Raw genomic sequence first — 18,216 nt, 5'->3', positions numbered from 1 at the left:
TTACATGTGACTCGGTTTCGATGATAAGACGGTGACGATGGATTGTGAAGTCAGATTGACAGAATTAAAGAGGAATAAACTCCTCTTTCTCTTGATGAAGTATTTAAGTTAACATGCTGCGATCAATACTGTTATGAGTCTGGAGAAGGGGACGAGAATCGATTCTTATTGATTCATTTTGAGTCGATACAGAAGCAAATTTAGTTACACAAGAGCTTTATTAATGAGTTCCACTGGTGGAAAATTTCATAATTAAAGCGACATTCTGAATAAAACAGGTAAAATGTCGATATTGTTTATATTAAATCACTGAATTCAACTATAATCTTTTTTTTATTTTGAATTAAAAAACTTTAGATATTTTGCAAATTAAATATTATTACTTTCTAAACACATAGTATTTTCTATGGTGGCACTATTATACCAATTTATTAATTTAATTGAAAATTAAAATGTAGTAAAAAACTACATAAGAATTCAAATTACAATATCAAACTGTATGTTTAAAAGAAAAACTTTTTTTAAGTGCAATTATATAGGTTTCTATTATTATTATTATTATTATTATTATTATTATTATTATATATATCATTTTATTGTGATTTAATTTTTCATTGACTATTGTTACTCAGTTGTAGTTTGGGTTGTATTATTATTGTGTCTGCACACTTTACTTTAGTTCAAATGACTACAATACAAAACTTAAATACATTGTATAACACCATTTTATTCTTCATCAACTCATCACCACACATTAGTTTAATCATTTTTTGTTGTCATGCTAGTTGAAATCAGAATCGAGCAAGTATTGCAACGGAGGACAAAGGCTGGAGGACAGCAGTGGGACACATTAACAGTTGAGGGAGGACAGGGGACCTGCTGTAACGGCGCCCAGGTCGATGCAAAAGGGAGAGATCAAAACGTCTGATTAGGAAAACAGATAGTCAAGCTTGTGCGATGAAAGATTGGTACAACATGGAGCAGCTTAAGTTGTGACCCCCTGCTGTGACCTCACTATTTTACTGTCAGGTGAGATATGAATAGAGTCTACCCCTAGAGACTCGCTGTCTGTGCCGGCATTGACCACAGCTCCATCCAACTTCTTCATAAATATTGATCAGAACCACGGAGGGGCGGGTTAGTGACCCCCTAACACAAGCGGGTCAAAAGTCGGCTGCTCCTGCCACATTGAAGAATACACTTCAGGTGTTTATTGATTGGCCCGTGAGGAACAAATTATGTTAACTTAACATTTATATGGTGGACGATACAGACATAGTTATAAATAAGTAAATGTTTAAATAGAGAAAGAAATCAAAGTGAGAATAAATGTAAAAAAGACTTCTGATTTTATTATTGTTGAAGAATATTGATATTTAAATATGTTAATGTTTTTTTTATAGTTATTAACACATTTTAACTCGTATTTATTTTTATAAGAATAGAAGTGACTAAAACTTTGTCATCCTCGTCCTCAGGAGGTGACGGACGCTGACATCATGGAGCTGGTTCACAGCTCTCTGGGGAGGATGACCATAATCCGTCAGATCTTTCCGTTGTGGAGGGACACAAACGTTCGCTGTATGAGGAACAATCATCGCATCTCTTCCCTGCTCTGTGACCCGCAGGAAGGCTATCTGCAGTCCCTGGAGGTAAAGAAACACTCACGGTTTATTGTTGAAGTTGATGAAATATTATGACCCTGAACGCTCTCTGATGGACTCCCTGCTCCTCTGAAGACTTTCACTTTTTATTTCAGTCACGTGGTCCATCTATTTCAAGTCACTTTCATCTGTCTTGAGTGATCAGAAATAAATGGTTACCTATTTAGAGTTGGAGGAGAGCGCCCCCTAATGAAGAACCCAATTTCTGGAATCGTTGAATAAAGGAGTCAAGAACAAGATCAAACTGAAAACATACACATGGTCTGTAAAGCAGTTGCGAGCATACTTCTGGACGAGGCTCAGCTCAGAGTTGTAGCAGAAGTCTGAAGTACAGATGGTGAAGAGGAGAGGAGCCAGTACATTTCCCTGAGGTGCTCCTGTACTGCACATTACTACTACTACTATCAGACGTGATGTCCTTCAGCCTGACAGACTGTGGTTGATCAGTGAGATAGTCTGCGATCCAGGAGACCAGACCAGGGTCCACATGCATCTGTGTTAGTTTGTCCAGCAGCTGTAGACTGAGGTTGAGGACATGCTGGAGCAGCACAACTAGTTCAGCTGCGCAGGTCTTTAGCAGCCGAGCAGACACCTTATCAGGGCCAGCAGCCTTCCCTGGACGAATCTTCTGAAGTATATCGCAGACCTGGAGTGAGGTGATCCTGGAAAGCAGTTGTGTGGAGCTGAGGGGGAACCTTTGTGTTATCTCAGCTTCAAAGTGAAGAAATACATATGCAGTGGTGGAGGTCGTTCACCTTGACCCTGAGACAACACAAGGGATACTAAAAACCCATTTGTTTTTGGGCCTTTGGGTCACCTTGACCTTGAGCCAACACAAGGGTTAGTGTTGTTAGTGAAAGTCTTTTAACCTTAAAATAAAATAAAGTACATGCACCTTTGCAAAGTCATTGCATTTTCATGTTAATATTTATTAATGTGTTTATTACTTAAATATATATTTCATTTACTTTATACCTTTTATCTTACAAGATTATGTGCCTTTGAGCAAACTCTATTTTAAAATGACGTTTTATTTCTATATATTTAATCTACTGATCAACCTTACGATTTACACATATGTACCGTAGAGTATTATTCAGCCTCTTTTTCTCGCAAGAAAATTTCCACGGCACCACATTCTGTCACTCGGTGTCCTGAAATCTTCTTGTTAGTCCAACTCAATTACAGTATGCTCAGCGGTGAATGTAATCCAACATATTTCTCCAGCACTACCAGTAGAAAATACACCATCTGGTAACTGCAAGTCTTCCAAGGGAGCCACGCGACTATCTCTGACATCTAACCAGAACATCAGCATATTTCATGTTCTGTATATTCAATCACCTTGTCACACAAAGCACAGATAACTGGCAGAAAGTGCATAACAGTCTGAGATGGATAATGAGTTTTCCAAAGTTAGAAACATAGGCTTAAAGATATTGGTTTGAATAAACAAAGACTTATTTATTATTCACAAGACAAAAGGCTATGATGGTAAAAGAAAAACAAAAAAACGTGCTGGCTAAATAAAAGTTTACTTGTCATTCTTTGGTGTTTAATTTCACCAAATTGAACAAAAGTTCTGAGCTTCTGAGTTCAGTTTCTCAGACAAACTTAATGAATGTGCTTTTCCAATTTCCCTCGAAAAAATGTTTTCTCTCTAAATCGATAGCAGAGCAAATTAGTGATTGTCTCTCAGTGTGGAGTACGAAATGACTTTTAGTATCTCGTTTCCTGTCATTAGATCTTTAGTTTAGGGAAGAAATTCAAATCAGAAAACAGAGGGCACATTAGACAAAATTTTTCTTTCTTCAGACGACAATATTTAGGTGCTATTACATAATGATGCGCTGATGAAGCTTCACGAAGCAGTGCTGTAATTTTAGTCAGTAGGTGACGCTATTTAAAAAAGATGGAGGTGAGGTTTTAGTAGATTAACTGCTAAAGGCAATAGTTCATAGAGAAGAAAGTACCATTGTCAGGTTGCGGAAGGAAAGGAAAATGAAGGCTGCCAGCAATCACTGGCAGCTGCAGAACGGGAGAACACAAGACAGGTGGAGACAACAACAATCAGCAGGGGGAGGGGCCGGAAAGGAAACTCACAGACACAGAAGGGAGCATGTTTCAAATAAAAACAGGAAACACCAAGAAAGAGACACGAGACATAACAACCATCTACTGGATGATGCTTCATGAAGCTGCATCAGCTCTTCATGAAGACTTAAACACTTGAATTTTGGTGACCACAATTCAAGTGTTTATTCTGTCACATGACAGTAATGTTAACTTCAGATCAAAAATAATTGACTGAACCCTATTTTAATTTATATACGATATAACCAAAGATTGAAATAAAGGGAATATACCATTAATTTGCGGTTTCATAATAACGTATTTTTAGAGTTTTTGTTTTTCCAATGCTTTTATCTGACTGCAAAGATGAAGGAAAATAAAGTGAGAAGGTCATTTAAAAAGAGCAGAAAAATCAAAAAGAAAGGAACGACATTAGTTGACCAAAAATAAATAAAAAAGAAATGGTGAATGAGGACAAGTTTCGGAAGATGGATAAGGATGAGTGGGCCGGAATGAAAAATGCGGGGCTCTAATAAAAGAAAAGTAAGAGAATAAAAAGAAGACAGAAATGAACTCTCCTCTCCAGCCAGATGATTTTAAAAGAATATAATGATTAAAATATTTGGGAGAAGAATCAAACAAATATAGGATTATCAAGAAAGTAATTAAATATAATCCTGGTGAACCAAAAAAGGCACAATCGGCTCAAATATGTGGAACAACTTTAACCAAAACAAGAGTCCTAATCACTTGTGGTTTAAGGCCGACTCTCATCATCTGTATGTATCACACCTTCAACTCTTTTATCATAGAACAGGAACAGGTATAGACAAGCATGTGACTGAATGAATATGATTATGAGGTGATTTGTATGCAGCTGAATATAGATTAAAATCTCATGAAAGGGTAATTATGAGAAGCATGGACCAGCATGAATATTAACCACTCAATGTTGCACCACCTCAGGGACGTACAGACTCAAGGGCAGACTCGAATGTTCCACTGTAATCAAATGATTTGTTTCCAGTTGACATTATGTACCGTCGCACAACAGGAGTGGCATCTACTGTACAGTGATCTTGTGGTCACAGGAGGGCAGTTTCATCTTCGTTCATTTTAGTTTGCTTCTTAAATAACAACAATTTTCAAAGCAGCATTTTTTGCATTGTTACTAATCAAGTAGGGGACATTAGACTCAACACTTGCACAAGGAGCCGACAAAACTAAAATAGTGTGAGTCACAGGCCAAAACAAAATTTTGTCTTGAATTGGAAGACGTTTGAGGTAAATAAATTCATTATGTGGTGTATAAATGTATAAATGCAACAATTGTCCTTCTAAACCTTCTTTGATTAAATACAGCATCCAGGCTTGTGTTTGCCTTTTGTCCGTCCGTATATCCAGCAGGTAACCCACTCTGACCAAAATCCTTTTTCCTCATAGTCATTTTGACTTGCAAATCCTTTGGAAAAAACATAATAAAAGTTCCAAAAAACACCCAAGGAAAGTAAGGCAGCCAAAACATTGTTAAAAATATGAAAATGTCACTTTGCAGATGAATTTTCTCCTCATTCAATCCAACAATGTGACTATTTTGGTTTTTTTCCGAGAAATACCCCCCCTCCCCCCTCACACACACACACACACACACACACACACAAACACACCCACTCCTTGCCCACTCATCCCTTTCTGCAGAGACCAAACAAGAAGAAGTCTTTTGAATTCCACTCACATTATTCTTTTGATGTCTGCTTTGTGAAGGTTTCATCTTATTCTGAAAAATATGTTTTATTTGGGGTTTGTCTGAGGCGGCCAAATCTAAATATGTCATTTTATTTATTTTCTGTCTTCCACAGGTTTCCAACCTTTATCTGTACGATAGTGTTTTGATGCTGGCCAACGCCTTCTACAGGAAACTGGAAGACAGGAAGTGGCACAGCATGGCGAGCCTCAACTGCATGAGGAAGTCAACCAAGCCGTGGAACGGTGGATGGTCCATGTTGGATACGATTCAGAAGGTAAGTTGTGTCAGACTTTGAGAAATTGTTTGTTTTCTGCATCATGAATGTTTAATCGTTACTTTTTTCACCTTTCCTTTTCATAATATATATTTTTTTAATATACATTTTATTTTATCATAACCTACTACAGGGCGCGACTAAGACTTGTAAGGAGTGATGGGTTGATTAAGCTTCATCTTCTTTCTTCCTTTTTTTAGGGGGCCAAGTAGATGGTGCTTTCTATATTGTTTTGTTGTTTTGTTTTATTTTAACAAGGTTTCTGTCTAAACCATCTGCAGGGTTTGACAAAGACTGTGAGGAATTATATGTTGATGAAGCTTCAAGATGCTTCATCATCTTTTTCCACAATTGTTTTCATAACCTAATCTTTAGAATAGCTATTTTATTAACCATACAATGTTTGTTTTTTTAAACTAGAAACCTTCTGCAGGGTTTGTCAAAGACAAGGGAGGAGTGACAGTTTATCCTTTAGAAAATTCTTTTAATGAAACATTACATCAGGTACCACCAGCTACTGAGGTCTAAAGCGTCTGAAGCTCCATTAACCCATCACTAGCTGAGACCTGGTAATTTCATAGAGTTATGTTGAATTAAAGCGAATTAAATAAACTCAAGCGTTTAATTTAAAACACATTTGAGACTTGTGTGTACTAATTAGTACCTGCAGGCTGTTGTGTTTTGTTTTTTTCTATCGCCCACACACTCGAGAAGAAATAGAATCTAACATTAGCATCAATACAGCGGCGCCTATATGCTGTGACATTTCACACTGAAGCTATTTTCTGCCTGCTGTTGCTACAGGGACGGATCAGTGGACTAACAGGATTGATGGACTTCCGCGCTGAAGGCTCAAATTCACATGTGCAATTTGAGATTCTTGGCACCAGCTACAGTGAGACATTTGGAAAGGATGTGAAGCGGGTAGGTCCTTCACAGTGTGTGTGGAAATAAACTACAGAATGGTATAAAACCAAAAAATAACTGATATTTAACTGATGTATACAGAAGCAAAATAAATATCCATCTCAAACATAATAAAAACAAGAAGAATAAAGATATACAATGAGATTTTCCCAATTATAATTTTTTTAATATTCACTTAATTCTATTTGAGGTGCACTTAATATGGACAAAAATTAGGATAAAAAAAAAAAAAAGGATTAAATACAATTTCTATATGACCTCATGGGCCACATAAATGCAGTCAAAGGTCTGCAGGTGGCCTCCGGGCCGTTCTTTGACGGGGTTTGCTCTGAAAAATTAAAAGCAATACATATAATTATTTATGTATTTATTATTAAACATGTTCTCTAATGTAAGAATCTTACTTATAATACTACATCAATTGTGATACTACATCAAATTGGTTTATAATCACCAATTCCTTCAACTAATTGTGATACATTTCTCCATAAACTGGCCACTGAAACTTGGTTTAACATCATATAATGTAATGTAATGAGCAGCTCTGTAGTGAAGAACACGTAAATAAAATATGTAACATGTGAAGCGGCTCAGTCACATGACTGTGAGGTGGGAGTGTCATCCGGGGACTGGGATCGGTTTTCATTAAACAGGCAACATTTTGCCATTTCTCTAATTAGGCCTTGTTAATAATGGATGAACACATACATTATTTAGTCATGCTTAAGTCAGTTGAGCGCCAATGTTGCTTGAAGTGTCGGATCTGTTCTTAATGCCTTTAAAAGAGGTGAAGGGAACAGAGGTGAAGGATGGAGCGTATTATTTGGACATTCTTCACTGCACAGTAATTTGTTTGTCGCCAGCAATGTCCTGATTCAGTCAAAGAGTTCCTACGGAATGAAGAGAAATCGAGTTCCTCTGCCATCTATGTAGAGCAAGACTGACCAGAAGCCGTAATGAAGATTTAATCACCACTCAACCTAACTGGAATCACAAAACCGATTCATCATAATGTTTCCGTAAGCATTAGCCCTTCGTCATATCAGTGTGTTGCTTTTCCTTCTACAGTAAAGTACTTCAAGTCTTCAAATTCAAAAACTAGAGCAAACAAAAGTACCAAACTTCATATAAGAAATTCCATTTATTCACTCACATTTGGGATTTTAGACACCCATTAATAATTAGTTGTTAAAAAAGATTAGTGATTATTGAAGCAGTAATACCAACAATTGAAGCTATTTATTTTAGGATCCACCGTTAAAATAGATTAATTGCATTGTCATGAAAACGGAAGCATTTGTTTACAAAATTATTTTTGTCAATTTTCCTTTTTGTGAGTTGGTTTTTTACCAAGCAAATTGAAAAAAATTAAATTGAAAAAATAGAAAAAAAAATATGGTAAAAAGATATTTTATAAATATATAAAAAAATATAATATAAATATTTGCTTTTTGAATGTTACTTAGTCCTGCTTAAATAATGTATATGTAAGTATATCATCATTTTTCAGCCAAGGATGTGATGCCAGACAATCTAATGACTGTTTAATCTAGTAGCTGTGTACTCTTTTGGTATTGACTGGTGTTTTATTCTGTATTCTGTACTTCCATCACAAAAAAAAATCCGATGTTTTCGCAACCAAGGCAATAAACATTTCCGATTCTGATGAAGTTAAAGTTAAATGTTAAATGAGTATTCAAATATAACTAATGAAAAATTTGAAGAAGATTATAATAAGAACACTTTTTAAATTATTTATTAGTAAAATACTTTGTAAAACATTATTTCAGATATTCTTTGTGACAAAAAGACCCATGGACTAAAGTAAGTAAACCAATATGGGCCAGGAATATTAACTTAGTTACTCTAAAACACATTAAATAACTGTTTATGGTTAAAAATAGGTGATGATTGCTAATGTCAACCCACAGCAAAACATCTTTGTAATCTTCAATAAATCAAATATTGGATATTTAATTTCAACAAAAACTCTCCCTAAATGGTTCCACACTAAGAGCGATTGCATTACTCAGAAATATGTGTCATGTGCTGTGAGAATACAAGCCTGCAGGAGCTTGAGACTCACAATCATTGGAAGGGGACAGAAAGGCCTGATAATAGCACGCCCCGAGCATTTCTCTGTTGGTCATTACCTGCTACAGCTCTTTTCTTGTGTGTGTGTGTCCACTGTCTGACAGCATATGTCGCTCCAAATAGAATTTCTATACAAACGGATACATTAGGGATGTTTGTTCAGCTTCTACTGCCATTAAGAAAATCCACACCATTTCATTCCCTCTTCACACACATGTTCTCTGTCCTCCTTCTCCACTCCTGCAATAACCTTTCTTTCTATATTTCACTCCTGGTTTCCTCCCCCTCCATCATCGTTTATCTGCATTCGCCCCATTTTCTCCGCAGCCCGATGGCTCTTAGATGAGCCGTCTTTCTGGTTAGAAAGCGTAATGAAGACTGAAATACTATTTCCTGGATGGCTACTGTGAGTTTTCCTCGCCACCCCGGCACTGCTGCTGCAGAGTAATCGATGCTGCCGCCGCCACTGTTGTTGTTGTTTTGGTTCCTCACGTATTGATGTGTCAGCTCGTTTCTAACCAGATATTGCTAATGACTTCTCGCCAAACATTTTGTGAGAGAAATTCGTTTCATTTGACTGTAATTGTTCCTGCAGAGCGACCAGCACGCATCACTCACGTCACCTCCATGAGGAGGAGAAGTTGAAACCATCGGCTCCATGATTGGTTCTTAGTTATATGATGTTGTTACGACATTCAACTAACATGTTGCTCTCCGAAGACGATTAAAAAAAACTCAGCATCAGGAAGATACTTTTTTATTTATTCTTCAATAATTCATTGATGCTGTTCAGGAAGTGTTTTAATTTTGGTTTGCATCACTTTGAATTGCTTGTTGAACAGCTTCATGTAAAATACATGCAAAACAAACTTCTCTGGGCTTCATTCATTTTGCAATTGAACCAACTAAGAATGGTGGATGGTAAAATAATCTACCCAGGACAAGGAGATAAACTCTTTAAAACTCAAAAATAGAAAGAATGTCCCAAAATATTTAATTGAAGGAGGTGAAATTAATGTTATGGTATTTTAAGTCTAATGGGGAGCAGAATGGCCTATATTTCCGCTCACTACAGAAGAACAGGTTAATTTGCAGGGATTTGCTTTAACCAAACTTTTAAAAATAATATATGGGTAATAATCTCATTCATGTTGTTCATATAAAATACAACAACAAGACATTTTACATTTATTTGCATTATAAGCAGTTCTTGTCCTGAGGCATCGTCTTGTTAGTCTCAGTATCTGTTCATAAAAAACCAAGATATTAAAAGAAATCTAGAAACTTTGATGTAGGTGATTTTATTTTTGGTGGATTCATATGTTCCATCTGGAGTTCAGAAGGTTTTAAAGGTTTCTACAAACCTGATCAGTTATTGAAGAAAAACAAATAAAGTAAAGCAGAAATAAAAGAATATGTAGAAAACTTGATCCATAAAACACCAACATTTGTTATTTTGTTAATTTGGTAAGAGTTTGTGATCTTTATATCAAAACAATGTTGACTGTGGAATTCAAAAGTCAACACTCGAAACAAACAAGCCATATTCAAGGTGTAAGGGAGTCAAATGTGGCTCTGAAGCCATTGGTTGTAGACCCCTGGTCTATCTGTTAGCAAAAAAAACAAAAAAAAACAACTACATGTTTTCAGGTTACTTTTATGCAGATTTATACAAAACAAACAAAATTAAAATGTGTATGTTTTTTTCCTTATGTGAGCATTTTGGATTGTGATATTGTCACAGTTTTGAGATCAGGATACTAATAACTGATCGTCTTTAAAGGCAGAGGTTTGATTCAGTGTAGATTTATTGTTGAGTGGGCTTACATTTCTGTCTCTCTCACCTTAGGTTATAGACAACCTCCTGATTTTCGGTTTAGTGTTTGCATGTTCTCCATGTGCTTGCCTGAATTTACTTTAGCAACTCTGGTTTCCTCCCATAGCCCCAAAATTCTCATTCATTTTCTGCTGCTTTTCCCTTATGGGAGTCGTTGGGGGGCTGGAGTCTATCCCAGTTTCTTCGGTAAAGAGGCGGGGAACACCCTTGACAGGACGCCAGTCTGTTGCACGAAACAAAAATACACAAAACCATTCACACACACACTAATACTTACGAACAAGTTCTCAATCAGCCTCTATATGTTTTTGGACTGTGGGAGAAAACCGGAGTGCCTGGAGTAAACCCACTCAACACAGGGAAAACAGACAAACTCCACACAGAAAGGTCACTAAACATTTAGTCTGATAAGTACTTCAGCACTTTCTATTCTGCTTGGCTGTCCAGAGTGTCCCTCACCTTCTGCCTCTCCCTGAGGTATGAGCAGTAGAAAATGGATGAGTAAATGTACTGAATAATCAAATAAATCTGAAGCTTCTACTTCCCAGTTGCATCTCTCTGGGATTGTAAATACACGGAGGTTTACCAAGACTGTCTTTGAAAAAAATACAAGCTGAAGTCAAATAAATAATTCAACGTTTCCTGGGCTCATATTTTAGGCTGCCTTTTTTGTTTCTTGGACTTAAATGGAGCAATTTCACCCGAACAAAATGGACGGATCTCTCCGGTCCCCAGTTCAGCGAAGGCCACATGCAACAAACAAGAGTATGGACACTGACAGGGGAAATGGACACTCAAAATTAAAGGTTTGAGCAGTTTTAAATTTGATTAATTTTTTCAAGCCTAGTAGATGAGACTCTTTTCTGTATTGAAATATTTTTAACTGAGGTCGCCACCTAATGACTTCTACAAACACGACACTTTTTTACACTACTACTAGCTTTATCATGACATTTCAAATTTTAAGCTGACCTGAGCTCACACTTCTGAAAAAGCTGTGGATCTTTTTTGGGGGGTGACAAGTTGTAAAGTACAGCAAAAAAAAAGGTTAGAATTCTGAAGTTTCTCAAGATAATTGGTATTGCCAGAGTGTCCAGGAAAGAGGTGAGAGGCCTCCACCTGCATATTTGCTTGTGTCAGAAGTTGTTCATCACTTTTGCTCATCCTACCGTTGGATTGTTTAACTAGAAATAGCAGGAGAATATCTAGAGGGAGACTTTTTCTGCCAAACCCAGATTCCCGGGGATTTACGCTGATCCAATTAATTATTTCCAGGCAAGAAGATTCTAAGTGTTTGAAGACACGCTCGTCGAATCACCAAATTGTTTTGATCTCAACCCGACAGAAAGATGCTGTTTCACGGCCTTCAAAAAGGTTTTCTAAATCACTATTCAAAGAGAAAAATCATTCTAAGAATCATAATAAATTAATGGTGTACTTATCACATTCAATTACTTAATCACCAAATGGTGGGATTTTAATTGCTGTTTTATTATTTCTTCCATCAGTCAGCCATTGTGAAGTGAGGGTACTGACAGGCCATATTGAAATCTACATAATTATCATCATTTCCTCTCTTTTTCACCGTTTCCAGCTCAGTAATTGACTGATGAAAGCATTTTAGGAGATTGTTTGGCGAGGCTCTTGAAAAGGAGATTATAAATGGTGCTTTTCAGATTGCATTATTGTAGTTTTCTTGACTAATTAAGTCAAATATATTTATTTTCAATAATTGTGTTAAATCAAAATCAGCAGTTTTTTTAGGAAATATATAAAATTAGACTTCAGGATACAATAGGACAATAGATGTATATCAAAACTATTAAAGATTATACTTCCTTTTTTAATTATTTGTTTTTTAAATGAGCAAAGGAAGGATCAGGAGCACTTTTTTATGAAGGTCACCTGTTTTATGAACTCATTATGAAGAGATTATAATGTATTTTTTCGGATGTATAGAAGATGTTATGACTGTTTATAATCTAATAAACAGTCTTATAAATACGTTTATTAAGCATTATAAGTAATTTACTTATTTTGCATCATAAATCCAGCATTATGATGTTTTATAATTCATTTTTATCATTTTTGTTGTCTTGAAAGAATTATCTTACATGTGACTTTTAAATTATCATTGCTTCCTCAAGAAATAACGACTTGAATCAGACATGTACAAATATTTTAGAATGCTTTTAAGGGCTTTATGTAAAGAAATATAATATAAAATAACATAAGATAAAATATCCCATTATTAGTTTTGTGAGGGAAAATGTAACTTAATTTGACTCAAACAAAAACTTAATATAAAAATTTAATATATTGAAAAGTTTTGTTTTAAGCATTGATGAATACACAAAGATGTGCATCTTTTCAAGTAAATATACATATTGTCACTTTATTTAATCATCTTTAAAACATCTTAATCAAATTTTTAATTTATGTTTTAACAGATTATTAACAGTCAAAATATATTCTTTAAACCTTATATAATGGATTCCAATGTCTAATGAAGGTGCTTTGGTGTAAGAAATAAAAAATAAATCTGGAAACTTTGATGCAGATGGTAACATTTCGTTGTATTCTTGTGTTGCGTCTGGAGATCAGAAGGTTTTGAAAATTTCTAAAAAACTGGCCAGTTAATGAAGGAAATTAAATAAAGTTAAGCAAAAATGAGTTGTCGCTCTACTTAAATATCTTAAAAACATGTTAATCTCATTCTTTTAAACACATTATTACAGTCAAAAAATATCCTTTAATCAATACTCTCATAAAAACGTTGACAAAATTCTCCTTTGTTGAATTAAATCATACATTATGTGGTAGTGTTGCAGCAGTAATAAATCATACATAAAAATATTTTAAGTCCCTTCCATTGCTGGTTAAAATATTCATGGTATTAAATTAAATATTTGTACACATATTTAAACTGTGAAAATGCATCACATGGTCACATGAATCAGCTTAAAACATAATTTAAAGTTGAGGCTTTATAAAGAAAGAAACATATATCATTTTGACTGTTAAGAACATCAATGGTTGATAGCTTAAACATTATTTCTATTTCAAGATCGATTATTTATACAGATCTGTGGTGATTATGGCTGCAGCTTCACAGCAAGAAGGTCACAGGTTCTAATCCCACCTTGAGGCAACTCTTTAAGTCAATCTGGGGCCTTTCAGTAGGGGGAAGTTTGGTCTCATATGAGCTTGCGTGGGTTTCCTCCGGGCTTTCCAGCTTCCTCCCACAGTCCAGCAGCATAGAGGAGTTGATGACTGTAGACTCTAGAAAGTCGACGAGTGCTCGTCTATATACGCGCCTCCAGCCATGAGTAGATGATCCCAGAAAGAACGTATGGAAATGTGAGAATAATTTAGTGTTTATAAATATAATTTATGTTCAATTCAGCTACATCCACCAGTCACTAGTTTTACTTCCAAATAACACTTTCTTCCTCTAGAAACTAAATGTCCAAAGTTTGTGCAAAAGTGTGAATTTAAAACAGACATGACAGGACACATATAGCACTTCCCTCCACTGTTTGCTGTATTTCTGTAAAGTAAGTAAAGTAATACAGTGGATGTTGGCAAACGTTGCTGTGAGAGGTGGAGGCACAATCTCATCTTTGGTCCATCAGAACAGATTTCATGACTGATTAAACCAGCCCGCTTCTTTTTGCTGTGTGTCTGTTGATAAGAGATAACACAGCCGCTCGATTCCAGCCTGCTTCAGCGGAATACAGGACGCATAATAGATAATGCAAAATCAGCTTAAAACGTATTTATCATCAGATGTTCTCTTGTAAACGACAATATTAAAACTGTTGTAATATAATTAGTTGTGTCAAAGTCAAACTTTTGATGTGTAAAACTGGTAAATGTTAACTTGACTATCGTACAAGACATTCAGGAAAGTTTTACTCATGTGTGGCTTCTCTTCTCTGCTGCTCACTATCAATGGTTTGATAAAGAGCCCAGTAGATGGCCCTCTTTGCTGTATTGCATGAATGGCTATTCTATTAAAACTTCTATTTAAAAAAAAGGAAAACTAATGTGAAAAATACAACTCTCCCGACATGTTGTAAATTTTGAAGTCTTCCTCTCCAAGATGCAGTAAGAACCTTATCATGACCATGTTTTGAACTGAGCAGAGTCCATTTTGACGTATTATTGGCTTTACTCCCCTGATAGCCAACTTTGTTTATACAACAAGTCCCATGGAGGTGGAGACATCGGGGATTGATGACACACAGTGACAAACCTCCATGCTAGACCAATCACAGCAAATTAGGTGTGGTGATGTTAAACAAAGATTAATCTCCATAAAAACAGTGTTTTCAGTGGGTGGGGCTTAAGATCCTTTTCTAATGTAAATATTTCAATGAAAAGAGAAATTGTACAAACACACACCTTACAGATGAGTACAATAAAGTCCAACATCACTTTAACACACGGACATCAACACATTAAATGTGCTTCAAACTAATGGCACCACCTGTGGAGCTGAAAAAATGACACTTATCAATCAAAGCAACCAATTGAATCACAAGAATTTAAAATTTGAAACTTCAATTACTTGTTTATTGAAGAGCAGATTTTTTTTAAATATCATTTCAAAAAATTGTATTTTCCAAAAAAATACCGCAGAAGTGGATATTCTAATTGCAATTATTTCAAAATAAATTTTCTAAATGTAATGGGGGTTTTTTTGTGACCTTTTAAATTACAATTCAATTATATTATAATTGTTGGTGTTAAAGTGCCACCAGACAAAACCAAAAGAGTACTGAGATAATTAATTGAACTTGACGATAGTGAGACAACGTAGAAGCACTGGAACATTATTTAAACATGTCTGATTCCAAACAAATGTAAGTCTGAATTATATTAAACTCTATGTATTAATACAAATTACACTAATTCAATTATCCAATAAAAACAAATTAAACCTTTCAATACAGAAACCATTGTATACAATTGTATTTATTGTATAATATATATAAAAAATATACAGTATATATATATATAATTCAATGCTCTAAAAACAACATAAAAATAAATTCATTTTATTTAAATTCAACCATTCAATATTCTGATGACACTGATATACTTTCATAATTCTAAATCTATCTAATCTAATCTAATTCTCGTCAGTGTCGGAGATTTGTTGGCTTCTCTTATGGAGATTTGGAAAATATAAAGTGATAAAAAAGTATTCAATGTTTATGTTTAAAATTGCCTGAGAACTATGTGCGGAGTGTGAGGTTTTTGTCTTCCAAAACATAACTTCTTTATGCAGAGTGTGCCGTCTTTGTGACCTTCCCACTGGTGTCTCCATGTGCAAAGCTTTGTGACGTAAAAATGTTCCTCTTTAGTTTTGTTCCATTTACAGAGCCGAGATTGCTTACAGTTTTGCACGGAGGACGAAGCCACTCATGGAGAAAATAACCCCCTGTGAAGTAGTCGATACTGACATTCTGCAGCAAATCGCACACATCAAGTTTTCACACTCGGAGATGCAGAAATAAGCTGAGTGATTACAGTTATTTCTTTAAGATATGTTTAGATGATGCTTCTCACCTTGACGATTTTCTCAACAAACAGACTTGAGAGTGATGGATCTTTGAGAGTTTGTCTGGCTTTTTTTTTTAATTTCCTGACAAAAAGAGAGGCAAAAAGAAAATCTTTGTTAGTTTTCATTGTATTGAATCTTCTTCCCATTAATCGAACAGCTTATTCTCTAATGTATTTTTTTTCTGATTAAATCATCATTTGCAATTTTTTGTTCTGGAGTTTTTGAAACACTGACGGCTGATGGATATCTTTTAGTTGAAATTTTCATTCTTTTTTTCCAAACTGAATGTCACTTTAAAATGTGCCTTTAGAAAATATTAGACTTCACGGTCTGATATATCAAATATGGTGTCTCTTTCTAATCAAGTCAATGCGCAAGAGAGTCTCAATATTTCAAAATTAACTGCAGGGAAAGTGATGAAACCTTTAAGCTTGAACGTCTCTGCGGCCTCGCTGTAGTTTTGATCTCAGGTTCCCTTTAATATGGAGGTAAATGTCCAGTCTCTGTGATTCTACATAACACTGATGAAAGCCGCAAAGATCTGAGCAGGGAATAATCGTGCCAGAATGACAGACAAGGACACTTTCTCCTTGTCACACATTACCTCGTTTGAACTGGGGAACTATTGTTGGTGAGATCAATAATACAGCGTGAAAGTCTGCCAAGGTTCATGTTCAAAATGTCACTTTGGGATTCCTATTTGCTTTGATTAATGACGCCAAAAAGATGAATGTCTTCATTTTTGGCACTTTATCAAATGTAGCAATTTAAACCAAATCCAAAAAAAACACAGTTTCACACTTATAATACCATTAAGGTTTTTTCATCTTATTCTGGCACCAAACGTGTAAAATCGAGTAAAATTTGATTTAATTTACAATGGAAACCTTTTTTTTTAGAAAGTTGTTGAATCAGGTTTGAGTCAAAGAAGACTGTTCAAATACATTATATTAAAATAGGTAGTTCATTCTCACAGTAGTAAATTCAGTAAAAAATGATATTAGCAAAAGCCAGACCAGAATTAACTGATCAACTGTTTTTTTAATGTATCATTTATGTAAGCAAATATAAATTAATTCAAGTTGGGACTAAACTGGGGACCTTCACCAGATCCTGGAGGAGGTCAAGTATTACAGGATCTCCTTTACAACTGAGGGTGTGAGTAGGTAGACCTTCTGCTGCTTCATTCAGTAGCCTCCTACAATGACTTGATGGCTCGTCGGAAGGCCTGTCCTCGCACTTTAATTCCCTTGAGAAGCATTGGTGGCATATCTGATATTTCCCTCTGTTTGAAACTTTGGCTGTCTGTGTAAGTGGTTTTCACATCACATTTCACATTATGGGTCAACCTGGCTGGTTACATCGTTAAGAAGTAGCTTTTAGTTAGCTAGACCAACATCTCCGAAAGATTTTGCTATTAAAAAATCTAGGATCTCGTGGTCATCTATAATTCCAAAATATGAGGCATAAATCATCAAGTAGGTATTCACAGAAAAGGGGTTCATAGCCCCACGGGCCTTGGTATGGTAAAGTTTGGGAACCCGTGCATCAGGGGACATGGTTCACACAGGATCTTATTAGTAAAGATAGATGAGTAAACCAGTGAAATGACCATCTACTTCCATCCTAGCTCACATGCTACATCTTTCCACATTTAGTTTTATCTCATGGAACAAATATTTCCCTCACATTTTATGATCCAAAGTGAGCTTTCTGCGCGAGTGAACGTTGGTTTTGTCAAGGGATGTGTTGTGGTCGGTGATGCTCCATGTTTGGCCTTGAGGCCACAGTTCCAAGGGCTTGTTCCTGTCAACTCAAATCAGTAAGACGACTTCCAAGTGATGTGTCGGGGTCCTTGAGATCCTCGTTCATGCTAGGAGCACAGATTAAGAATGTATCCGACATCCACTAGTCATTGTGGAACACACCTCAAGATGGAAGGCAAGACCGGACGAGTCTTCATTTATTTATTTTTGATTGTATTCTATATTACATCATGTTTATCCAAAACTTTTGCCAAGATTGTGC

The 18,216-nt window shown here is 35.6% G+C and overlaps 1 protein-coding gene across 3 annotated transcripts in view; it reads left to right on the top strand.

Moving 5' to 3' along the window:
- grid1a (glutamate receptor, ionotropic, delta 1a) overlaps positions 1-18,216 on the top strand; it is a 304,537-nt gene that overhangs the window by 252,917 nt on the left and 33,404 nt on the right. For all 3 annotated transcript variants that reach the window (XM_087802185.1, XM_087802186.1, XM_087802187.1), the window contains exons 6-8: positions 1,479-1,652; positions 5,597-5,758; positions 6,563-6,682. In XM_087802185.1, coding sequence (XP_087658311.1) covers positions 1,479-1,652; positions 5,597-5,758; positions 6,563-6,682 — 456 coding nt within the window. The remainder of the gene's footprint in view (positions 1-1,478; positions 1,653-5,596; positions 5,759-6,562; positions 6,683-18,216) is intronic.

This window comes from Callionymus lyra, chromosome 11 (assembly GCF_982586985.1).
Source record: "Callionymus lyra chromosome 11, fCalLyr1.hap1.1, whole genome shotgun sequence".
In the NCBI taxonomy this organism is placed as follows: domain Eukaryota; kingdom Metazoa; phylum Chordata; class Actinopteri; order Syngnathiformes; family Callionymidae; genus Callionymus; species Callionymus lyra.
The sequence above is the reverse complement of the archived record's forward strand: the minus strand, read 5'-3'. Positions and strand labels throughout refer to the sequence as shown.